At 46.0% G+C, this 26,069-nt stretch overlaps 1 protein-coding gene across 6 annotated transcripts in view; it reads left to right on the top strand.

Annotated features, from left to right (window-relative positions):
- Positions 1 to 26,069, top strand: part of robo2 (roundabout, axon guidance receptor, homolog 2 (Drosophila)) — a 1,751,833-nt gene that overhangs the window by 1,169,928 nt on the left and 555,836 nt on the right. For all 6 annotated transcript variants that reach the window (XM_087992449.1, XM_087992448.1, XM_087992445.1 and 3 more), the window contains one exon: positions 12,004 to 12,330. In XM_087992449.1, coding sequence (XP_087848575.1) covers positions 12,004 to 12,330 — 327 coding nt within the window. The remainder of the gene's footprint in view (positions 1 to 12,003; positions 12,331 to 26,069) is intronic.

Raw genomic sequence — 26,069 nt, 5'->3', positions numbered from 1 at the left:
TTTGCAGTCCTCACTTTTTTCAAAGGAGAAAGAGAGGTGAAGAGTGTGTGTATGGTGATGCATGGCACTGAGTGTGGATCTCAGGATGTGGCCGTTCTGAAGTAAGATCACTGGACCTGAAACATTAACTCAGCTTTCTCTCCGCAGATGCTGCTAAACCTGATGAGTTTTTCCAGCAATTTCAGTGTTTGTTAAAGTTGATGATAAGCTGTTGTTGACTAATTCGATGAGGTAAGAGCTTCATTGGAATACGGACTCCTGTCTCATCCTCGCTCTTCTGGAATCAAAATCAAACAAATAACTTCTCAGTTTATGTTCCAGTTGGTTCAGTGGACCAAATGGTCTGAACCTGCTCCCATTTCTTGTGACCTTGTGAGAGCGTTTGGTGCGTGTGGATTTGGACACTTTCAGTGAATGGATCCGCCACATTTTGCAATCTTAGCTGGAAACAGTGAAAGCAGTGAGAGCTACCTTCTCCTTACAGAGCTCAGCTCCAGGTCATAAAAATACAGTCGGCATTGCTGTCGACTGCAGCTCGTCGCCTTACTATCTCGTTGCTATTGTCAGCCGTGTTGAGGAAATTAATTCACGAGAGGATATCAGTGGCTTTTGAAAGATTAAATTTGAGATGAAAGAATGAAGCTGTTGAAATATAAGAAAAAGGGCAGCGGGGCACAGTTGGCAACTGATTGTGAGGAAGGACCTTTACTTGGACATTGCCAAGTGAACGATGAACAAAGGATAAAAAATTGAAGGTGACAGTTATTGGAACTGTGTAAGACTCCAGTATATTGAGTTTACAAATCTAGTTTTAATATTTGAAAGGCCAAGCAATAGGTTAAATGGGAGTTAAATATTAATTATCGCTTTTCAGTTTCAAATATTTATTTAACATGATGAAGTCTCTGTTAAAGAAATTGGTGTTTTTAATGTGGCGACAAAATTATTTAACACGTTATTTAGGCACAACATGCGAACATCTCAATTTTTAACTCTTGAATACTTCTGGCCAATCCTATAAACCTCACTCCTTACCCCTCACTCACTCCATTCCCCTCACCCTTGCCATCCCCTCACTCACCCCGTGTCCTCGTCCACCCCTTGCCCCTCACCCCCCTCAGAGCCCTCACCCTCCCTGGAGCCCTCACCTTCCCCATCCCCCTCACCCTCCCCATCTCCCTCCCCCTCCCCCTCACCCACCTCATCTCCTCCCCTCCCCCATCACCCTCAATATCCCCCCATCGTTCCTTTTCCCTCACCCTCCCAATAGCCCTCACCTTCCCCACCCCCTCACCCTCCCCATCTCCCTCACCTTCCCCATCCCCCAACCCTCCCCATCCCTCTCCCCCTCCCCCTCCCCCTCCCCATCACCCTCAATGTCCCCTCACTGTTCCTTTACCCTCACCCTCCCCAAATCCTTCACCCTTCCTATCTCCCTTGCCCTCCCTATTCTCTCACTCTCCCCATCCCCTCACCCTCCTCAATCTCCCTACCCTCCTAATACCCTCACCCACCCAACTCCCTCACCCTCCCCATCCTCCCAACTCTTCTCATGCTGCCCACTCTCCCAATCCCCTCACCCTCCCCATCTCCCCGACTCTCGCCATACCCCTCACCCTACCCATCTTCCCCATCCTCCCCATTCCCCTCACACATCCCATCCCCCTCACACTCCCATCCCCGTCACCCAACCCATACCCCTCATCCTCTCCATCCGCTCACCCACACCATCTCCCCCACCCTCCCCACCCTGCTTACCCTCCCCATCCCTTCAGCTACCCCATCGATCTTGTCCTCTCTAATGTACTCACCCACCCCATACCCCTCACCCTCCCCATCTTCATCACTTACTCAATATCCCTCACTATCCCATCCCCCTCACCCACCCTGTACCCCTCGCTCACCCCACACCCATTACTGACCCCATGTCCTTCACTCAGTCCATATCTCTCACCCAAGTCTTAGCCTTCTCCCACCCTCTGGCCCTTGACTGTCCCATTGACTTTTAATCTTACAAGGGCAAATAAGAATGGACAATATGTCTGCATCAGCCAGAAATGTCTTTTTCATGATTTAAAAAGCAAGCCTTTGATGATTCTACCACTCCCCACACATTCACATATTAAATACCCCTTCACTGTTGAATATCCCTTGACCATTTCAAAAAGATCAAGTCCTATCTGCCCCAATATCTTCTGTCCATCCATACTCACCACAATCAGAGCCAATCTGGTTTTCCCTTTGTCTTATGAGCCCAACCTGGATGCGGGATTGACCCAGTGGCCCTTTGTGCATGGATTACTGACACCCTCAGGCCATCATGTGTTATACCAGTGACCAGAGCCCAGTCTGTACATCAGTAACATGTTCCCTCCTGGTGACTGAAAGCGTTGAGCTAATAATATGCCTCTTGTTTCTCCCAGTTAGTGCCCAATGTCTCAGGGAAGAGGAAAGAGTCCAGCTGAATTGAGACAATGAAAAGGGTTGGGTGGAAAAGATGTAATTTCTGTCAGATGTAACATAATTTAAAACCATTTATAACAAAGGAGTAAGAAGGGGCGATCAGACTTTATGTACTATGTTCTATTTTGATCTCTATATCTCAGAAAGGATCAACTTGTCTTGGAGTGAGATTGTTTCAATGGATTGTTTCCTGCGATGAGAGGTTTATCCTATGATAAGAGATTGAACACAATAGATCATTATACTCGGGAGTGTAGGAGCATGAGGGGGGGGAATCTCAATGAAGGCTAAAACATTCTCAGAGGGCTAGATAGGCACAATACCAAGAGGTTGTTTCTCACCACCAACCACCAAGCTTTGGCTGAAGAGTCTGAATCGAGAGTGTGGTGCTGGAAAAGCACAGCAAGTCAGGCAACATCTGAGGAGCAGGAGAATTGATGTTTCAGACATAAGCCCTTCATCAGACTTATGCCCAAAACGTCAGTTCTCCTGCTCCTCGAATGCTGCCTGACCTGCTGTGCTTTTGCAGCACTGCACACTCTCGACTCTAATCTCCAGCATCTGCAGTCCTCACTTTCTCCTGAAGAGTCTGAAGTCAAGAATTAGAGTCTGGGCATAAGAGTTTTTGTGCAAGGGTTTCTTCTCAAATCACTCAGAGGACTGTGAATCTTTGGAATTCTCTAGCCTAGAGAATACTCAGTTGCTGAGTAAATTTCTGACTGAGGACAGCGCACATCAATCTAGGAGAACTTGGGGTGGCATGGTGGCTCAGTGGTTAGCACTGCTGCCTCACAGCACCAGGGACCTGGGTTCGATTCCTCCCTTGGGTGACTATCTGTGTGGAGTTTGCACACTCTCCCCGTGTCTGTGTGGGTTTCCTCCGGTTGCTCTGGCTTCCCCCCACAATCCAAAAATGTGCAGGTCAAGTGGATTGGCCATGCTAAATTGCCCGTAGTGTCCAAGAATATGCAGGTTAGGTGGGTTAGCCATGGGAGTTACAGAGATGTAGTCAGGCTGTGGGTCCCGCGGGCTGCTCTTCAAAGGGTCAGTGTGGACTTGATGGGTCAAATGGCCTGCTTCCACACTGTTAAAAGATACAGGAGAAGAGCAACGAGTCCCTTGAGACTGCTCCACCATTGAGTACAATCATGGCTGATCTCATCTCTGCATCAGCTCCACCTTCCCACCCACTGGAGAACGGAAATAGCAGAGTTGAGGTTAAAAAGCTCAGTTAAGATTGTACGGTTAAGAACAGGCTGCAGTATGAGTGTCTACTGATATTCCCATTCTTTCTGGTCTTTAAGCTGTAAAGAGACAGCCTCACTGGGCTGCATTTACTGTCAGTTGAATCATCCTTTTGCATTGGTTTCATTCCCTCTACTTTATATGCAGTGTTGAACACTGACTTCCACCCTATGACTCGTTTCCCCAATGTCGATTAAGTCAGCGTGTGAAAATCTGTCTTAAAATTACCCAAATAGATTTTCCAAGGCTCTTGCACATGATGACGAGATGGCATTTACCCGAACGAACTGCTTAACCCACACTGAGTTCAATTCAAAGTGTCTCGCGGTCGCAAATTTATTTGAAGAAGCACAGAGTGTTTATCCATTCCAGATGAATTGAGTAGGTGGAATAGAATATAAATACCTAATGAATGGTTTGATGCTGTTCCACTGCTGTGCTGTTACACACAATGTGACCTCGGATGTTCTTTCATTTTCGTACATTCTGTAACTTTCCCAGCTCCCCGACTCAATAATCTGCATGGGGCTTTTGCAGGTAAATTCTACTTCACATGAGTCTCCAGCCTTCATATAGAGGATCACAGTACATGAGGTGACCACTCAGCCCATCACTTCTGTGGTATCCCACTGCTTGAACACTTCATCCCTCCACCCTTTATATTTTCAATATTCTTTCACAGGAAATAGTCCATTGTCATCCACCCTTAATAGCCCCTTGAGAGGAATGCATCTTATGTCTTCTGCTGCTTTCAAATGTTGGTCCACCCTTGGAATTTTAGGAGAGGATTGAATTGAATTGAATTGAATTGAATTGAATTGAATTGAATTGAATTGAATTGAATTGAATTGATTTGGGTTGAATTGGATTGAATTAGTTTTATTGTCACATGGACTCAAATGAGTGCAGTGAAAAGTTTACAGTCACCGCATTACAGCACTGTCTTAGGTACAAAGGAAGTAAAAACAATATTAATAAACAATAAAGTAAAGAAATAAGTAGTCCAGCATGATAGGTCACAGGAATAAGATAGAAAAATAAAGACGTATGAAGTTCAGAATATCATTCTTTCCAATCCAGTCGATGCCAGCACTACCTCGTTGCTGCCTGCTACTGACCCACCAACACATGGCTTGCCCTCACTTTCGGTTCCATTATCAGGCAGGTCAGGGTGGGGTGGGGAAGTGATCATTGGCAGATTCAATCACCACATCACCCAAACTTGCCTTTACCAGATCTCGATATCCAGACACCTTTTATCCAGTTTGTCTCACCGATTTTACCTGGTTCCTAATCATCTTTGGAATGTCGTGTTAATCTGGGTGTAAAATAAATGGTAAAAACAATGACTGCAGATGCTGGAAACCAGATTCTGGATTAGTGATGCTGGAAGAGCACAGCAGTTCAGGCAGCATCCGAGGAGCAGCAAAATCGACGTTTCGGGCAAAAGCCCTTCATCAGGAATAAAGGCAGAGAGCCTGAAGCGTGGAGAGATAAGCTAGGGGAGGGTGGGGGTGGGGAGAAAGTAGCATAGAGTACAATGGGTGAGTGGGGGAGGGGATGAAGGTGATAGGTCAGGGAGGAGAGGGTGGAGTGGATAGGTGGAAAAGAAGATAGGCAGGTAGGACAAGTCATGGGGACAGTGCTGAGCTGGAAGTTTGGAACTAGGGTGAGGTGGGGGAAGGGGAAATGAGGAAACTGTTGAAGTCAACATTGATGCCCTGGGGTTGAAGTGTTCCGAGGCGGAAGATGAGGCGGTCTTCCTCCAGGCGTCTGGTCATGAGGGAGCGGCGGTGAAGGAGGCCCAGGACCTCCATGTCCTCGGCAGAGTGGGAGGGGGAGTTGAAATGTTGGGCCACGGGGTGGTGTGGTTGATTGGTGCGGGTGTCCCAGAGATGTTCCCTAAAGCGCTCTGCTTGGAGGCGTCCAGTCTCCCCAATGTAGAGGAGACCGCATCGGGAGCAACGGATGCAATAAATGATATTAGTGGATGTGCAGGTAAAACTTTGATGGATGTGGAAGGCTCCTTTAGGGCCTTGGATGGAGGTGAGGGAGGAGGTGTGGGCACAGGTTTTACAGTTCCTGCGGTGGCAGGGGAAAGTGCCAGGATGGGAGGGTGGGTCGTAGGGGGGCGTGGACCTGACCAGGTAGTCACGGAGGGAACGGTCTTTGCGGAAGGCGAAAAGGGGTGGGGAGGGAAATATATCCCTGGTGGTGGGGTCTTTTTGGAGGTGGCGGAAATGTCGGCGGATGATTTGGTTTATGCGAAGGTTGGTAGGGTGAAAGGTGAGCACCAGGGGCGTTCTGTCCTTGTTACGGTTGAAGGGGTGGGGTCTGAGGGCGGAGGTGCAGGATGTGGACGAGATGCGTTGGAGGGCACCTTTAACCACGTGGGAAGGAAAATTGCGGTCTCTAAAGAAGGAGGCCATCTGGTGTGTTCTGTGGTGGAACTGGTCCTCCTGGGAGCAGATACGGCGGAGGCGGAGGAATTGGGAATACGGGATGGCATTTTTGCAAGAGGTAGGGTGGGAAGAGGTGTAATCCAGGTAGCTGTGGGAGTCGGTGGGTTTGCAAAAAATGTCAGTGTCAATGGTCCAGGTACTATCATTCAAAAGAAGTGGAGGATTTTCTTCAGTGCCCTGCACTAGTATTCATCCTTCAACCACTATCAGTAAAATTAAATTATTTGGCCATTATCACACTTTGTCTGTGTGAGTTTACTGTGCAGAAATTGGCTGCCCCATTTCCTGACTTTGTTTCAATACGTACTGTATTTTATATTGGAGATGTGAGAGTGAGAAAGGTGCTATACAAGTGAATGATCTTCCCTTATTGAATTGAGAGGTGAAAGAGTTACATTCTTGAGGAAAGAGGGGAGAGGACTTGGGTGGTGGGGTGGGGACCGGTGTGTGTAGTGCAGTGTGGACAGTCAGTGGCGTGATGACCACCAGAACTGTCACCTTGATAACGACTGGGTAAGTAACTCTTGCAGTGGTTGTTGCTAAGTCTGTAACTTACTCTGCACTCCCTCAGTACTGACCGTGTGACAGTGTGGCACTCTGTCAGTACTGACCCTCTGACAGTGCGGAACTCCCTCAGTACTGACCCTCTGACAGTGTGGCACTCCCTTAGTACTGACCATCTGACAGTGCAACATTCCCTCAGCACTGACCCTCCGACAGTGCAGCACTCCCTCAGTACTGACCGTCTGACAGTCCGGCACTCCCTCAGCACTGACCCTCTGACAGTGCGGCACTCCCTCAGTACTGACCCTCTGACAGTGCGGCACTCCCTCAGTACTGACCCTCTGACAGTGCGGCACTCCCTCAGTACTGACCTCTGACAGTGCGGCACTCCCTCAGTACTGACCTCTGACAGTGCGGCACTCCCTCAGTACTGACCTCTGACAGTGCGGCACAGTCATGACAGGTTTGAATGGCCTCCTCCTCTGTTACAGTCATTGTCTGATTCTCCAATGCTTGAAGCCTCTGTGCCCAGGGTGGTGATGAGGCTGAAAAATATTGATACCCAGCATTCTGACCCTGAGGAACAGCGTGATATGTCCTGGGACTAAAGCAGGAAAGGGGATTTGTTTCAGTGAGACCAAGAGAGACATGATGAGGAAGGGGGATGTTTTTGGAGTGACACCTGAACATTGAGCAAGGAAAACACTGCACAAGCAACGGCCTGAGATGTGGACAGGGCCCGAGAGTCAGTGCAAAGTGATGGTATTGGCTAGATGGGCCAAATGGCCTTTTCCCATATTATATGATACACTGAACTGGGCTGGCCTGGCCTGCTTAAAATGTATGCTTATCCATGAGCCAAACCAGCACAATCCTTAGTGAAAATAGATTTAAATTTGGCACTCAGTGGTTATTCAGCAAGTTTAAAACCACCCTATTGATACAGGGGAACACCGAGGATCTTGTACCTATGAAATTCGAGTCTGACGTCCTGGGGATGAGGGAGAATGGAGGAATGTGGATGCTGCAAAGTTGCAGCAAAGATTCTTCAAATACAATTTCTGGCAGTCACTTTGTGAGGATCAGTCTGCTTTTAATTTGATGTTCTCAAGGCCAATTATGCGCAGTTGGATGGGAGGAATTTGCAGGTGGAGTCTTCAGCAGGTAAGAAAGTGTTCATGTACTCAGTGCCAGAGCTGAATCATCCAGCAAGTGAGGTGAATGGAGCGAGGTCGCTGTGCAGCGCTCTGGTTCTTGCTGTGAATGCATTTGCAAGTGATTTTCTCAGACATTGGTGTTGATGGGGCCTGATGAAGACAGAGTTTAGAATTGTCTCAAGTCTGATATTTATGTTTCAAATTGCTGCACTGAGGAGTCTTGAAAGAAGAATATGTCACGGGCAGCACAGTGGGGCAGCACCAGGGTCCCAGGTTCGATTCCAGCCTTGGGTGACTGTCTGTGTGGAGTTTGCACATTCTCCCCGTGTCTGTGTGGGTTTCCCCCGGGTGCTCCGGTTTCCTCCCACAGTCTCAAAGATGTGCAGACCAGGTGAATTGGCCATGGGAAATTGCCTGTAGTGTTCGGTGCATTAGTCAGAGGGAAGTGGGTTGCTCTTTGGAGGGTCTGTGTTGACTTGTTGGGCTGGAGGGCCTGTTTCCACACAGTATGGAATCTAATCTGTGTTTAAGACAAAGTACAAAATGAACACGCTGAACTCAAAACTTTAACTGTTTCTCTCTCCCCAGATGCTGCCAGATCTGCTGAGTTTCTCCAGCAATCTCCGTGTTTGTTTCCTTTCTCTGCTGATGTACGTGTGTAGCACAGTGACATATACTCAGTTCTGTCTTACCTTGTCCAACTTCCTATGATCCCACAAGTGATTTGCACACAATCGCATCGTTGTATGGAGTGTAGACATTGTTGGAATGCAGGAAATATGGCATCCCATTTGTGCACAGCAAGCGCCCACAAACAGCAGTGCTCTTTTGATCAGGCAATCTGTTATTTTAATAACATTACATAAAGCCACCAGGGAGAATGTCTGCACTGTTAGATCTTGTCCGCTGAAATGGCATTAGTTTCAATGTCTCTCCTGAAGGAAGGTATCTTACAGAATGCGATGCTCCCTCCAATTCAGCACAGCAATGCAGCACTCTTTCAGTATTCCCCCACTGACAGTGTGGCACTCCATCAGTACTGACCCTCTGACAGTGCAGCACTCCCTCAGCACTGACCTTCTGACAGTGGCCGCTCCCTCAGCACTGACCCTCTGACAGTGCGGCGCTCCCTCAGCACTGACCCTCTGACAGTGCGGCACTCTTTCAGCATTAACACTCTCAAAATGTGGCACTCCTTCAGTATTGACCCTCTCACAGTGCAGCACTCCCTCAATACTGACCCTCTGACAGTGTGGCGCTCCCTCAGCACTGACCCTCTCACAGTGCAGCACTCCCTCAGCACTAACCGTCTGACAGTGTGGCACTCCTTCAGTGCTGACCCTACAACAGTGGGGCACTCCCTCAGCACTGACCTCCTGACAATGCAGTACTCCTTCAGCACTGACCCTCCGACAGAGCTCTCCCTCAGTACTGACGCTCCGACAGTGCGGCACCCCCTCTGTGCTGACCCTTTAACAGTGCAGCACTTCCTCTGTACTGAGCCTCTGACAGTGCAGCTCTCCCTCAGTACTGACCCTTTGACAGTGCAGCTCTCCCTCAGTACTGACCCTCTGAAGTGCAGCACTCCCTCAGTATGACCCGCTGATGTTGCAGCACTCCCTCAGTACTGACCCTCTGACAGTGCAGCACTCCCTCAGTACTGACCCTCTGACAGTGCAGTACTCCCTCAGTATGACCCGCTGATGTTGCAGCATTCCCTCAGAATTGCTCCCCTATCATTGCAGTGGTCCCTATGGAAGTAACACTGTTTGTTACGCATTCCAACCTGCCGTGAACTGAATGGTCACAGTTGTGAACTTAGACGTCAACAGCACAGAAACCATTCTGTGCCGTCTGTGCCTGTGAAGAATGTCCACCTTTGTATTCTAATCCTGTTTTCCCACAGTTGGCCCATATCCTTGTGTGCCTTGGCATCCCAAGACCACATTGAAATACTTCTTCAATGTGATGAGGGTTTCTGCTTCTCCCACCCTGGCAGGCTGCGAGTTCCAGATTCCCACTAGCCTCTGGGTGAATACATTTTGCAGAACTATTTCAGTGAATGGTTGAGAATTTGGTGTGGGACTGGAGTCACATGTAGATCCAGACTGTCTAGAGGTACTCAATGTCTACCCGTGTATTGATGTTAATGAACCAGTATTTTTTATGACCATCACACAACCTCATGGTCCCAATTATAGAGTCGAGCTTTCTATTCCCAATGTGCTGGCTTTGAATTCCTAAACCTCCTGCTCAGATTTGAATTAGATGATTGATTTGGGTAATTATTCCAGTATCGTAAACACAGCACTTTGTTCTCAATATCAGATAATACCTTCATACGAGATCATTCAAGGTCTCGTGAACTTAATGTCCTGGCCAATATTACCCCGCGCTCCTGAACCAATACTCCCAAGAAACAGACAAACTAATTGTTTGTTTTATTAGGAATCTCCCGGCCGAGAGGTTATGGTACAGGTCTGGAGGTGAAGAGTTCAGATCCCAATGCAACCCATTGTGAAATTAGATTCAATTAATCTGGTAATTTGGGAATTGTGACCTGAAAACAGACTCATGGGTCTTCTGCAGGGTCTGGAATCTGGAGTCCCTACTTGGTCTGGATACGCACATGATTCCATTCATTCCCTCCCTTGCTCACTCTGAATACTCTTTGGGGGGAGGGGGTAATTCATGCTGCTTTCCCACTGTGACCCACATACTTAGAATGTAAGCAGCCACTGTGTAACCAGGGTGAAAGCTGTTACAATTCGTCATTGCAAAACTCTTGGGCAGAGCAGACAAAGTTTCTTGCCTCTTTCTGCTACTATCCCACCAGAATATCACTGAAAAATGTGCGACCTGACACACGTTGTAAAAGCTGCACACCCCTCCCAGCCTCCAACTCCTGGTTGCAGTTGCAAAGCATTTACAGCTCTGAGTGAGGCCATTTGACCTGGGATATTCATCAAGGCATGCCTTCATTTCACCTTTCTTTCCTTTCTCTCTCTGGTGTGTATTTAACTCTCTTCTATCCATCTCAGCCACTGCCTGTGGGAGTGTGCTCCACACCCTCACCACTCTCTGGAGAAAGAGGTTTCTCTAGAATTCCTGATTGGCTTGATACTATTGAATCTGCCTGTTCAGAGATGTTATTGTGCACGTATGGAGCAGGTGGGACTTGAACACAGGTCTCCTCGCTCAAATGTAGGGACACCACAGTGGCTCTTACAAGTTGGATTTATTACATTCTGAGAGAGTGGATTATTGAGTCATAGAGCTGTACTGCATGGAAACAGACCCTTCGGTCCAACTTGTCTGTGCCGACTAAATATCCTAAATGTATCTCGTCTCATTTGCCAACATTTGGCCCACATCTATCCCAACCCTTCCTATCCATATTAGTGACTTTGTGAGTCTTTTTAAAAATATTTTCCAATCAACCTGTTGAGGAATGTTATGAGACACCTGTGGAGCAGGTGAGACTTGAACCTGAGTATTTTGTCTCAGAGGTAGGAACACTATCGCTGCACAACAAGAGCCCATGCCTGTTGGATTTATCAATGTTTTGAGGGTGTTAGTTAGCTCAGTTGTCTGGATGACTGGTTTGTAATGTAAATGTTCAGTTCCTGCACTATTGAAGTTATAGCGATGAACCTGCTCTCTCCTCCCACTGCACCACCAGTTGTGTATCTGTCTGTCTCTCTAATGAGAGAGTATGCTGGCTTTTTTTTTTATCTTTTCAGTTGTTTTAATCAGCCTATCCAGAGATGTTGTTAAAGACCTCTGGAGCAGGTGGGATTTGAACCAGTGACTGGCTTATATTGATTGCGCCTGGTCTGGTCTCACCCACAAGTTAAAACATCTTCTCTGCATCTGAATCCATTCAATCTTACATACCTTTACCAGGGCACCCTACAGCCTTTTTGTGAATTTAGAGAAAAGAAACATTGCCTGTTTGATTGCCTCTGACAAGAGTGTAACCATTTAGTTCTGGTATAATTCTGGTCAGTCTTTGATGTACCCTTTTCAATTCCTTCAAAGACATTTTACAGTATGTGGAAAAAAAACTGTACATATTGAGAACAAACCAAGGTGCTAAATGAATGTACTGTACTTCAGAATAAAAGGAAGGCCTGTCTCAGGTAATTAAATTCTCTCCCTCTGTCTTTCAGGATCACGCCTTCGGCAGGAAGATTCCCCACCCCGGATTGTGGAACACCCGTCCGATCTGATCGTGTCCAAGGGAGAGCCTGCCACTCTGAACTGTAAGGCTGAGGGCAGACCGAGCCCCACCATCGAGTGGTACAAGGACGGGGAGCGGGTGGAAACGGACAAGGATGACCCTCGCTCTCACCGTATGCTGCTGCCCAGCGGCTCCTTGTTCTTCCTGCGCATTGTCCACGGCCGGAGGAGCAAACCCGATGAGGGCAGCTACGTCTGTGTGGCCAGGAACTACCTGGGGGAGGCCGTCAGTCACAACGCCTCGCTGGAGGTGGCCTGTGAGTACATTCTCTTTGAACCTTCTTTTGCTGTGCTGTTGGCAGATGGTGCTGCTCCTGCTTTACCTTCATTGGGACTCTCAATGGACATTCTATTCTGTTGTTATCACCAATCAGGTTGTCTCAAATATGGAGTCAAGAGTGTTTGGCTAAAGCATTGTTGGCTTATCAATGGGTCACAGCTTCATGAAGTCTAAGACAGTGATGGGGATTGAGGATTTTGTGGTTGATGATGGCTTGCTGGATCCTTTTGGTTAATGGGATGGAAGTCTTTCTCCACTGGATTTACTATGCATTTATATTCTCCCCTGAATGTCTTGGAGAAGATATTCTCGGGAGAGTGTCAATATTGTGGTGTCCCTCTGTGTGAGTAAATATTTCCAGGGGGTGTGACTGTATTTGATGGATCTCTCTGAGGGTGACTGTTTTTGATAGAGAGTGATACTTTTTATACAGTCTCTGTAAGTGTTTTCAAATTTACAAAGAGTATGATGCTTTTATAGGGAATGTGACTGTATTTACACTAAGCGTGTGTCTGTGTTCACAGGAATCACTGAGTGATTCTGTAATAATGGAGTGTATCTGTGTTTACAAGAATCTCTAAATGTTGCTGTATTTACAGGGAGTGTATCTGTACTTACTGAAATCTCTCAGTGATGCTGTATTTACAGGGAGTGTGTCTGTATTTACAGGAATCTCTCAGTGATGCTGTATTTACAGGGAGTGTGTCTGTATTTACAGGAATCTCTCAGTGATGCTGTATTTACAGGGAGTGTGTCTGTATTTACAGGAATCTCTCAGTGATACTGTATTTACAGGGGGTGTGTCTGTACTTAGGAGTCTCTCAGTGATGGTGTATTTACAGGGAGTGTGTCTGTACGTACATGCTCAGTAATGCTGTCTTTACAGGTAGTGTGTCTGTATTTACAGGAATCTCTCAGTAATGCTGTATTTACAGGGAGTGTATCTGTACTTAGGAATTTTTCAGTGATGCTGTATTAACAGGGAGTGTGTCTGCATTTACAGGGATCTCACAGTGATACTGTATTTACAGGAGGTGTCTGTATTTACAGGTCTTTGTTCCCTGGCTTGTCTTTACCACCTTTCTTAAGTAATGGTACCATGTCAGCCAACCTCCAGTCTTCCGGCACCTCACCTGTGATGATCGATGATACAAGTATCTCAGCAAGGGGCCCAGCAATCATTTCTCTAGTTTCCCACAGAGTTCTAGAGTACACCTGATCAGGACCTGTGGATTTATCCACCTTTATGCATTTCAAGGCATGCAGCACTTCCTCCTCTGTAATATGGACATTTTTCGAGATGTCACCATCTATTTCCCCACATTCTATATCCTCCATGTCCTTCTCCACAGTAAATACTGATGCAAAGTACTCATTTGGTATCTCCCTCATCTCCTGCAGCTCCACTCAAAGGCTGCCTTGCTGATCTGTGAGGGGCACTATTCTCTCCCTAATTACCCTTTGTCCCTAATGTATTTGTAAAAACCCTTTGGATTCTCCTTCATTCTATTTGCCAAAGCTATCTCATGTCCCCTTTTTGCCCTCCTGATTTCCTTCTTAAATGTACTTCTCCTGCCTTTATATTCTTCTAAGGATTCACTCGATCTCTCCTGTCTATATCTGACATTTGCTTCCTTCTTTTTCTTAACCAAACCCTCAATTTCTTTAGTCATCCAGCATTCCCTATACCTACCAGCCTTTCCTTTCACCCTAATAGGAATATACTGTATTTGGACTATCGTTATTTCATTTCTGAAGGTTTCCCATTTTCCAGCCATCCTTTACCTGCGAACATCTGCACCCAACCAGCTTCTGAAAGTTCTTGCCGAATACCATCAAAATTAGCCTTCCTCCAATTTAGAACTTGAGATGTTAGATCTGGTCTATCCTCTTCCATCACTATTTTAAAGCTAATAGAATTATGGCAGCAGGGAAGAAGCTGTTTTTGAATCTGTTGATAGGTGTTTTCAAACTTATGTCACTTCTGCCCAATGAAATAGGGTGGTAGAATGTATAACTGGGGTGGGAGGGGTCTTTGCTTATTTTGGTTGCTTTCCCAAGGCAATAGGAAATTTGGATGGAATCAGTGGATGGAAGATTGGTTTGTGTGATGGACTGTCATTTCTTGTGGTCTTGAGCAGACCAGTAAGCTCCAAGTGAGTCGGCATTTACAGGGGCTGAATGGCCTCTGCCTTTTACTGAGGAAGTGACTTTTGCTCTGTCCTTGCTCTCAAATTATTATTTACCCTCTGTTTCTCAGATCAAATGGCAGGTCAATAAAATCACATCTTCCAATGGCTTTCCTCTGTACTGCTGCTTGGCTTCGGATCCCCCAGCTCATCTTCTTCAGGGTTCCCATGTGCCTGATACCCAAACTAATTTCCATTAACATCTTCTACTGTGGTTTTCAATGAATGTAGAGTTTCAGGAGGGCCAATTGTTGGGTTTGATCTGAGGATACAGCAGCTGGTGGTCAGGCGTGAACACAAGACTGAAAAGGGGGAATGTTGGAGAAATAATAAGAATGGACTTCATTCTGTAAATGGAGAGAGGAGATCAGAGGGACAAGTGAAACCTCAGAGAATGTAATGTCAGAACCCTCTGCTTGTAAAGTCACATGGCCCTAACATGACACTGGTGAATTTATTGGTGTTATTACTATTTTCACAGCCACAGATGATTTAGTAGTTATCATATTTGGATTGGAGGAGGGATTCTGCATACAAATTTCCATGTTCCCTGGTGTTCTCAGGAGGCCAGGGAGTGCACAGCACTTGCAATGAGGGTTGGTTGGAAAGATCGCCAGAGTTCAGTTCAATTACGAGGTAACTCTGTCCCAGGTGTGTGGACCAGCGTTCCTCTCTCATCAAACGTTCCTGGAAAGCTCTTTCCCTCTCAGTGCTGGCCCTGGGATTTTGTTGTGCTGACAAATGGACACCGATTTCTCAACAGCCAGCAAGCTTTGCTGCGTTCCAGGTGATGAATGTAGAGATGCTTGCAAGAGATTTAAAGCTCTTCAGGGGCAGCTGCTATGTAGCTCCAGTGAGTTAAATCAAAAATAACAATGATTTCATCATTAACATAACCCTAACCTTAATCCAACCTGAGGTGTCTAACTCATGTGGAATTGACTCCACTGTACAATAATCACAAAACAATGAAAAATATTCCAAAATAATTCTTGTTCAGAGTCACTAAATCTTTTAAAAGAGAAGACAGTTGGTTGTACCCTTCATTTTTGCAGAGATCACCATCGGTCACATACCTTCTCCCTATATCCCTCAATCCCAGATTCTTACTTCTTCCCCATATTAGCGAGTTTTCCCCAAATCCCTCAATCTCACTTTCTCACCATTCTCACCCCCTATTCCTCAACCCCTCACTCCCACCTTCTCCCTATATCCCTCAATCCCACTTCCCCATCTTCACTCCATATCCCTCAATCCCAATTCCCCATCTTCTCTCCATATCCCTCAATCCCACTTCCCCATCTTCTCTCCATATCCCTCAATGCCACCTCCCCATCTTCTCTCCATATTCCTCAATCCCAGATTCTTACCTTTTCCCCATATCCCTCAATTTCACTTTCTCACCATATCCCTCAATCTTACCTAACCATGTTCATCCCATTTCCCACAATCCCTCAATCCCACCTCCCCATCTTTTCTCCATATCCCTCAGTCCCACCTAACCATTTTCGCCCCTTATTCCTCAATACCACCTTCTCCCTATATCCCTTAATCCCACTTCCCCAACTTCTTCCTATATCCCTCAATCCCACCTTCTCCCCATATCCCTCAATCCCACCAAACCCAAATTGGAATAACAGGTTTAGGTTATTCTGTGTATGTAGCCGGCTCTGACATTCAATAAGATTATGGCTGACGTGATTGTGGTTCAATACCTCTTTCATGTCAGTTCCCATAATCCTTGATTTTATTGTCTATCAAAAATCCATCTGACACTGATTCAAACAAATTCATTGAAGTAGCCTACTTTCTGGTGAAGGGAATTTCATGTTGTAACTACCCTCTGAGAGACAAAACAAACTCCTCATCCCCATCCCTATCTTTAAAGAGACAACGCTTATTATTAAACCGTATCCCCTCAGTCAAATCTGTCCTGCAAGAAGAAACATCCTCCTGGTATCCAGCCAATCCAGTCCCCTCAAGGTCTTATATCTTTCAATAAGATCACTTTTCATTTTTCTAAACTTTGACATGTCCTATAGTTCCTCATAGGATTGACCCTTCGTCCAAGGAAGGAATGAGTGAAGTGGACTTTCCCTGAACTGCTTCTAATCTGATCTCATTTTTTTTCCCAAATAGAGTCATAATCATAGAGATGTACAGCATGGAAACAGACCCTTCGGGCCAACTCGCCCATGCCGACCAGATATCCCAACCTAATCTAGTCCTATTTGCCAGCACTTGGCCCTTATCCTTCTAAACTCTTCCTATCCATACACCCACCCAGACGCATTTTAAATGCTGTAATTGTACCAGCCTCCACCACTTCTTCTGGCAGCTCATTCCATACATGCACCATCCTCTGTGTGAAAACGTTGCTCCTTAGTCCCTTTTAAGTCTTTCCCGTCCCACCCTAAACCTATGCCCTCTAGTTCTGGACTCCCCTAACATGGGAAAAGACCATGTCGATTTACCCTATCTATGCCCCTCATGATTTTATAAACCTCTACAAGGTCACCCCTCAGCCTCCGACGCTCCAGGGAAAACAGCCCCAGCCTATTCAGCCTCTCCCTGTTGCTCAAACCCTCCAACCTTGGCAATGTTCTTGTAAATCTTTTCTGAACCCTTTCAGGTTTCACAACATCAGTCCTATAGGAGACCCAAAATGTGTACAGTACTCCAGAAGTGGACTTACCAAAGCTCTGTCCAGCTGGAGTAAAGCTTCTCTACTTTGATATTCCATTCTCCTTGCAATAAACTACAACATTCCATTTGTCTTCCTCATCACTTGCTATATATGCACACTGTACTAACCTTTTATGATTCATGGACCAGGATAGCTAGATCCGTCTGTTCGCATTGAGTTCTGTAAATTCTCCCATTTAAATAATATTCTGCTTTTCGATTCCTGCTGTCAAAATGGACAAGTTCACACATTTTCCCTCATTAACTTCCAGCTGCCAATTTTTCTGCACATTCACTTAACCTACCTCTGTCTCACCTTTCCCCCATATCCCTCTCTCGTGTCTCCAGAAACACATCTAATAGTCCCTTGATCACTTTTCCACAGTCTGTTTTCATGTTGTTTCTCTGCTAACCTAGGCCACAGATCTGTTACCCTCTGAGTGACCTCCCTTCTAACTTTGTCCATTTTAAACAAAACCAGAGAATGCTGTTAAAACACCGAGTCACTCAGCTTAGCTGGGGAAAGCATACAGGTCAACATATATATCCCTGGGGTTTGAACCCATCAACTCAGTGTATAATTTCTGCAGATCAGGTTTCCCTTCCTGAGCTAGGAAATCTTGTCTGGTTGCATTTGCTCATTGGATGTACTGATGTTTTGATGTCTATCTCAATGATGTTTCCCTTGGCATATAGTTTTGCCTTGACCGTAGTGAATTGTTTTTAATGTGGGGGGAGGTGATGGGGAGAGTGGATGAGGAGGGATGATTTCAGCGGGAGAGACTTGTTATAGTAAATCAACGCCTTTCACAACCTCAGGACTTTCCAGCCTGCGTTACAATCAACACGGTGCCCTTGCTAGCGTAGTCACCATTCTAATGTCAGATAGGCGGCAACCAATGTGAGCACAGCAAGATCCCAGAAAAATAACAGTGCGATAAGGTGAACTGTGTAACAGTGATAAACATCAGCCCAGAATTTTAGGGAAAACTGCATTGTTCTTCTGTGACAGTGACGGTGCGTTATTTCAAGCTCACCTGAGAGAGCATGATGTGAATGGGCAAATCGAGGCAAACTCAGGCAATTATGAGGTTGTCCGTCTTGTCAGGAAGAAGAGAGAAGTGGAGTATTATTTAAGTGGAGAGAGAGTGAGCGAGAGAGACTGCAGAATGATGGGGTATGGAGGCATCTGGTGAAGCTGATGGACTGTTCAACCTACAGTCAGCACTGGACAGTAATTGAGAGCAGGAACCTTGATGGATTATTTTTAAATCTGGAAAACAAGGGTCACTGAGGGCAATTATACCCCTCAGCTGAACAACATGAGTTGAATAAGTTGATTGTGAAAGTTTTCCAAACATTTCAAAGCAGAGTGGCACCCTTTTACAGAAGCAGTGTTTGTGAAGAATATTCTAGGCTGTCAGATCAATATATTGAGTTTATTTTGCAACCCACCCTCTTCTCGTGAAAGTACAATCCTCACTGGAGGATTGACTTCAACCGAGTGAGTTAAGTGGATAGACCACCACTGGGAATCAGCACAGATTGTATTCGCTGTTGGTGGAGGGGGGGGGGGGGGGGGTGGAGTTGTGGGGGATGGGTTGGTTGGAGGGGGGTGCATTGTGTTCCTGAGGCAGGGTGGGGTGGGGTGGCCTCCCAGCTGTGGCACCAACACCTTGGAGGAGTATCATGGGCATATGTACTCCGTGCAAAGTCTCAGCCTGTTTCTGATCCTGCCTGAGTCATCGATACCCCCCCCTCCCCCCCACCCCAGAGGGCCCTGCCAAAGCCCTGTGTGTTATAAACGTGGACAGCAGATTGATCTATCAACATGTTATTAGCAGCAGGAGGGTTCAGGGTCTTAGGGAGGTGGTGGGGAGGTTGAGGAGGGGCAAGGGTGGTGAGAGGGATGTATTTGCCATGGCTGGGGAACACAGGGTGAATCGAGGTGTGAGGGTGAGCGGAGGTCGCGGACAGTTGCAGGAATACAGGCTTCAGTGAAATGGCTCAAAATATTGATGTGGTTACCAGATAATCTCTTGTATCTGCTGCACCAGCAGAGGGACCGAATGAGGTGTTGAATGCTCCAGTGGTTAGGAGTCTGGGGAAGGGTGGGAGGTCAAGGGTCAAAGGGCAGCTAACAAACCTATCAACTTTCCTTCCCTTCTAAAGCAAAGAAAACATTTGAAAATAAAAGAGAGACAGGCTGTACAAACTTGGCTGGGAATTAACTGCTCGTTCCTCCATTGACTACATACAAACTCTGTTGCTTATTTGTTTGACTGAAGCAACCAACTGAGGAAAATCCATCTTGACTTTGGGCCAGGGAGCAGACAGAATTCTTCACCCTTGAGGGACATGCTTTACCTCGTCCCTTCTAGCCCCATCTCAGTGAGAAAAGGTCCACACCTCCCATTATTTCCGGGGTAGATTATGCCCCCTTCCCCGAATGTTGCTTCAAATCCAAGTACAATAGGTAATAGGGAAGGCAAATGGAACATTGGCTTTCATCTTAAAGGGAAGGGAGGATAAAGATAAGATAATCTTCCGAAAACTACACATGACCCGAATCAGACCATACATGGAATACAGTGAATAGTTTTGGTCCCTTCATTGAAGGAGTGATATAATGGCTTTAGATGCAGTCCAGGCCAGGTACACAAGGCTAATCGCAGGTATGAGGGACTGTGTAATAAGGAGATGTTGAGTAGGTTGGAATTTAAAAGAATGACAGATGATCTTATTGAGACATCCAATTTTCTCAGGAAACTTGACAAGGTATGTGTGGAAAGATTTTTTTCCCTTGTGGGAGAGTCTCGGACTAGAGAAGATAAGCTCAGAATGAGGGGTTACACATTTAAGACAGAGATCAAGAGAAATTTCCTCTCTCAGAGGGTAGTGATTCTGTGGAACTCCTCACCACAGAGGGATGTACAGACTGATATAGTCAAGACTGAGATAGACAGATTTTTAATCAGGAAGGGAAGTGAGGGTTTTGGGGAAAAGGCAGGAAAGCGGTGTTGAGGGCTATCAGATCAGTCACAATATCATTAATGGAGCAGACTCTATGGGCTGAATGGCCTACGTTTGCTCTTATCGTCTAAAGAAACAGTCACTTTTTATTCTCTTTCACTTTCAATCAATTCCCCCCAGGATACTAAAAAGCAAAAAACTGCAGATACAGATGAAACAAAGACAGATAATATCTGGAGGAACTCAGCAGGTCTGGCAGCATCTGTGGAGAGAGAAATCCAGTTAATGTTTCAAGTCTAGTATGACTCTTCTTCAGAAGTGGATTTCTGAAGAACTGAACTAAAACTACTATTGCTCTCCCATCACAGAAATTGTCTGCCGAGATGTAATGTTGTGTGAAAGAGTGATTCAGGTTGTAGCAATTGCCCAACCTGAGACATTGAAACACCTGAGGGTATCTGATTTTCAACAGCTCATCCCATTTTCGTGAAAACAGGTCTCGTTGCTTCCCTACACTTTCCCAGCCTTAGTCGCCAGTGTACCGGGGAGAACATTGAGAAAAAAGGAGCCCGGAGTTGAGGGATCGGGAAGGAGGTGGGTTACTGGGATTAAGGGAGATAAGGGGAAATTGGGTAGTTGGGTTGAGGGATTGGGAGGAGGTAGGTCGATTAAGTTTGACAAATAGGAGATAAGGTGGGCTGATGGATATGGTGACAGGGCATGTAAATCTGGATTAGCCAATAGACAATAGACAATAGGTGCAGGAGTAGGCCATTCTGCCCTTCGAGCCTGCACCGCCATTCAACATGATCATGGCTGATCATTCCTAATCAGTATCCTGTTCCTGCCTTATCTCCATAACCCTTGATTCCACTATCTTTGAGAGCTCTACCCAACTCTTTCTTAAATGAATCCAGAGACTGGGCCTCCACTGCCCTCTGGGGCAGAGCATTCCACACAGCCACCACTCTCTGGGTGAAGAAGTTTCTCCTCATCTCTGTCCTAAATGGTCTACCCCGTATTTTTAAGCGGTGTCCTCTGGTTCGGCACTCACCCATCAGCGGAAACAGATTTTTCCTGCCGCCAGAGTGTCCAATCCTTTCATAATCTTATACGTCTCAATCAGATCCCCTCTCAGTGGGGGAGATGGGGTGGGTGGATTGGGATTGAGAGGTATAGAGACAGAGTGACTAGACTGGGATAGAGAAGTATGGAGATAGGATCAGTAGGTTCGGTTTCATTGGTTTGATTTGATTTATTGTTATATGTACCTAAGTATAGTGAAAAGCTTTCCTTGTGAGCAGTACACGCAAATAGTAAGCATGAACATACAGACCATAGGGTGAAAAGAAAATTGAACATGGAGAAGGGGTTGGTAAGTTCCAGTTGATGGATACAGTCAGGATGGGTAGGTCTAGGTTGAGGGGTATGGAGATGGGATTGGTAAATCCATATAAATGAACATGGAGACAGGATGGGTAGGTTCAGATTGAGGGGTATGGAGATGGGATTGGTAAATCCATATAAATGAACATGGAGACAGGATGGGTAGGTTCAGATTGAGGGGTATGGAGATGGGATTGGTAAATCCATATAAATGAACATGGAGACAGGATGGGTAGGTTCAGATTGAGGGGTATGGAGTTGGGATTGGTAAATCCATATAAATGAACATGGAGACAGGATGGGTAGGTTCAGATTGAGGGGTATGGAGTTGGGATTGGTAAATCCATATAAATGAACATGGAGACAGGATGGGTAGGTTCAGATTGAGGGGTATGGAGTTGGGATTGGTAAATCTGCATTGATGGATATAGAGACAGGATGGGAAAATCCGAATGAGGAATATAGGGAGAAGGTCATTTCCAAAATTCTGCAGTTTCTTGAGTATGCAACACTTAATCAAGGTTTGCATTGAAAGGGGAATCAAAGGAGATTTCGGGCTAGAGATATTCCTTATCTTACTTCTGCTTTCTGGATCGTAATTGTCCAGTAGAAATGGACGAATACAGGATTTAGTTTCAGTCACATGCACGGACTATGGCAGGAAGTGGATCAGCCGCAGTGCAGGTACATGCTTTGTGTAAACTGAATTAAAGAATTTCTTCCATGGCAGGTATGTAGGGGAGTAAGACCTTCACAATATTCACAATCTATTCTTCAGCAACTGGACAAAAAAGGTTAAAGTTCATATACACTCCAAAAATGAGTATTGAAATCACACAGCCAATAGCAGCCTCATCTATTATTTACTAATCAGGATTGCAATTAGCCACATCTGGATTCCCAATTAGCCACATGTGGCTAACAGTGAACATATTGGACAACACTGGTCTAGAGGAAGTCAGTTACCATCATTACTACATTAACAGGCACTGATTGCTAAGGGAATATCTTTGAATATTTCTGCATTCTCCAAAGAAATATGAAACAGTGAAATTTGTCAAATACTGGGAACATCAGTCAAAGTAGGACCTAAGGCTGTTTTTCAGAACAGATATCATTTGTATGACTATATCAAACACAATCCTTGACAATGTTTGCACAGACTAATATTCAATCACTGCTGAAAGGTTTCACTGAAAGCTCGTGACCAGGTATGAAAAGAAATTTGCAAGGCTAATGGAATGTTGGTCTTAATTTGAAAGGGCTGGGAATTCTATTATAGCTCATCAAAGCTCCAGTTAGGAATTGCACCCCAAGAAGGGTACACTGGCCTTGGAGGAGAAGCAGACAGAGCCTCCAGAATGATGTCAGGGTTCGGTGCTCAGGACAGATTAAAGGACAATCTAATTGAAGTGATTAAAGGAGCTTACTTGTACATTAAACCTGCACTGAGGAAGGTGTAGCCTTGTAATTAAAACCTGGGCCACTATTGCCAGGAAGCAGAAAGAGGTGTGGAAATCTGGAACACCCCTGTATTTTCTCTATCTCTCTCATTTCATCCTCTCCCAACGGCTCCCGTGACACAATGTTAGAGCTGGGTGTCAGCTGAAAATGTCAAAGTTGAGATTGGATGATCTTTGTTGACCAAGATGAATTGAAGGTTCTGGAACCCAAGCGAGTAGATGGAATGATCTCATTGAATGGCAGAACAGGCTTGAGGGGCTGAATGGCTGTCCTCTTTCCTTGCATTGTCTAGTTTACAATTTCTCCTTTTCTTTTCCCTTTTCAGCGGCTTTGAATGTTTTTCATCTGGTTGCATTTCCCTTCTTCCTGAGCCCTTTGCATTCAAACAATGAAATCGCAGGGAGTGATGATTCTCATGGCCTGTGTCTCACTGTGTTTCAGCGCTGCTGGTTGTGATGGGCTATCGAGGCAGTTTTTTTTTGTGTGTGTGTAGTTCTTGTGTGAAGCTTGCTTCCAGACCCCATTCGCAATGCTGCCAACTGATTTAAAAATCACACAACACCAGGTTATAGTCCAACAGGTTTAATTGGAAGCACACTAGCTTTCGGAGCGACGCTCCTTCATCACCTGTTGAAGGAGCGTCACTCCAAAAGCTAGTGTGCTTCCAATTAAACCTGTTGGACTATAACCTGGTGTTGTGTGATTTTTAACTTTGTACACCCCAGTCCAACACCGGCATCTCCAAATCATGACTGCTAACTAATAGTTGTGAATGGTCATTAATCGGCTAGCTGTGAGTGAGTGGTGAGATATTTAACCAGAATCCGTAAATCTTTCAACACAAGACTTATTGTAAACCACAGTGTGCAGCTAAGAGTGAGTAACTTCTCAGAAGTGAATGATCTCACCTTCTCACAGCCCTGGAATTTAATCTCCCCTTTAATCGTAAGCAATTTAAAGAGTAAATTTAAAACCGGTTTGGTTTTGATGAGACGGGAAACAGTTAAGCAGTTGGAGTTTATCAGTAATGAAGCCGAAACTTCAGGAATAACTTCTTTGGTGGTGAGGATACTACTCTTCGATTGTCATTTTGTTGCAATGACAGGTTCTTTCAGAGTTTCACTTTGTCTGATGATCTCTTCCAGTGTGAGCAAGAACTTCCCAGCATTACTCTGGAATATCCGTCTGTGTACGTTAGGATCCATGTGGATGTCCATCCCTGTATTCTGGGTTAATACTTAGCCCCAAAGCAGCATCTCTCAAAGTCAGAGGGTCTAGTCATCAACGCTGGTTATGGGATCTTACTGTGCATGTGTTAGCTGTGACATGTCAACATTTTGAAAGTGGTCCTTGATTGATAAAGCGTTTTGGGATGATCTAAAAGGCCAGCTAGATGCGAGATTTTCTTTTACTTTCTTAGCTCCGATGAGTGTAAAAGCTTGCCATTTATTTGAGATTCCTTTTGCACAAGCTCGTTTTGGGACCGAGGTGACCCCGAGAGGTGACCGTGGTGGTGACTGATGCGGTTAATAAGATCCACTGGCACTTTGACCCTTCCACCCCCTCGGTTCTCCACTCGCCTCGCCTCGCTTCCCCCCCCCCCACCAAACTCTTGAGCTCGGTTCATTTATCTTTGTTGGCCCACAGGCTGTGTCTGTGAGAACGGGATTAAGCAGGTGTGAATATAGAAGTTTAGGGAGCTCTCAGTCAGAGGCGGAGACAAGATATCTGTTTAAGAGGGCCAAACAGCTGGCCTTCGAAACAAAAGACAATTGTTTCTGCATTTTGTAGAATGGGCATGCTTTTGTGTCTGTGGTTTCGTAGGCTTAATTTTCTCTTTTATTGGCTCCCTCACACTTGACGTTCACTCCACTTACAGGCATCTGACTCAGGGGCTTCCTTTCTGATTCCCGACCAGCTTTGCAATACACACCCTGGGTCCAAACAAGATGTTCTTATTACTTACTCCCTTTGCACTTCCTTGGAGGCTGAGATGAACAGTCTTTGTCTATTTCACATTTACTTGCTCAGCTCACACTCACCGACCTCAGCACGGACTCTCTGAGCACACAGGATAGCCATTTGAGGGTACCAGCCCCTGTACTGTTGTCAGGCGTACAAGATGGGCAGCTTGTGATGGAGGAGAGCACAGAGTGGTCAACTTGGGTAGACATGCAAATGCACTGCAAATGTACTTCAAGCAATGATTGGCTAAAAGGAGCAGTCCTTCGTGGTGTGAAGGAGGGGGGGGGGGAACTACTGTCTAAAGGGGGCACTGTCACAGTCAAAGTGTTCATCCAATTCCATTCCAGGAGGTTACCCACCAACCATTCCAGAGTCCGAGATCGTGTCCTTGCAGACTGGGCTATGATTAGTCCTGTAGTTTTTGTGGGGATTACAGGTAGCTGCGGAGATATCAGTCTCAGGAGTTGGCCAATCTTTCCTGCAGTGAACCAAAGGGAGGGATTGAGTGCGATGGAAGTGGGCAGAAGAGCAGCCAGTGGCGAGTTAGGAGGAGGACAGGTGGTAACGAGTGGGTGAGAAATGCAGAGAGCAGCGAGTTAGGAGGGATGCAGTGGATTGAGTGTCATTGAGTGGTCACGACGCAACAATGAGCGATGTAGCCTTGGTGAGAGGTGTTTGCAGTGGCAGAGCTCGAGAGACTGGTGGCCCTGTGAGTTGAGGGAACAGGGAGAAGATGTTGGTCCTTACCTTTTGCAAAGCACAGAAGACCATTGATTTTCTCCCTGTGCTGCTGGATGTCCCACTATCTGAACTTTGGGTCCAGGCTTGGCTTGGTTGAGTGACTTCTGTGACAGTCCACAGCAAAAAGAAGTTCCCTCCTCTCCATCACCCCGTCCACCATCAAATCCTAGACCCCCTACCCACAGAGCAGGCAGTTTGCTTTCCTTTCGCTCCCGCCCACCCACCTCCCCCGGTCCCTGTCTATGATGATAACGGGGACGTGCCACAGTATGTGGGCCCAGTTCCTTTCAAACAAAATGGCCAAGAACGCCAG

The sequence above is a fragment of the Chiloscyllium plagiosum genome, unplaced genomic scaffold (assembly GCF_037043375.1).
Source record: "Chiloscyllium plagiosum isolate Xiang-an unplaced genomic scaffold, Cpla_swu_hap1 HiC_scaffold_12, whole genome shotgun sequence".
Taxonomy (NCBI): Eukaryota; Metazoa; Chordata; class Chondrichthyes; order Orectolobiformes; family Hemiscylliidae; genus Chiloscyllium; species Chiloscyllium plagiosum.
This window is presented reverse-complemented; position numbering and strand designations above follow the sequence as displayed.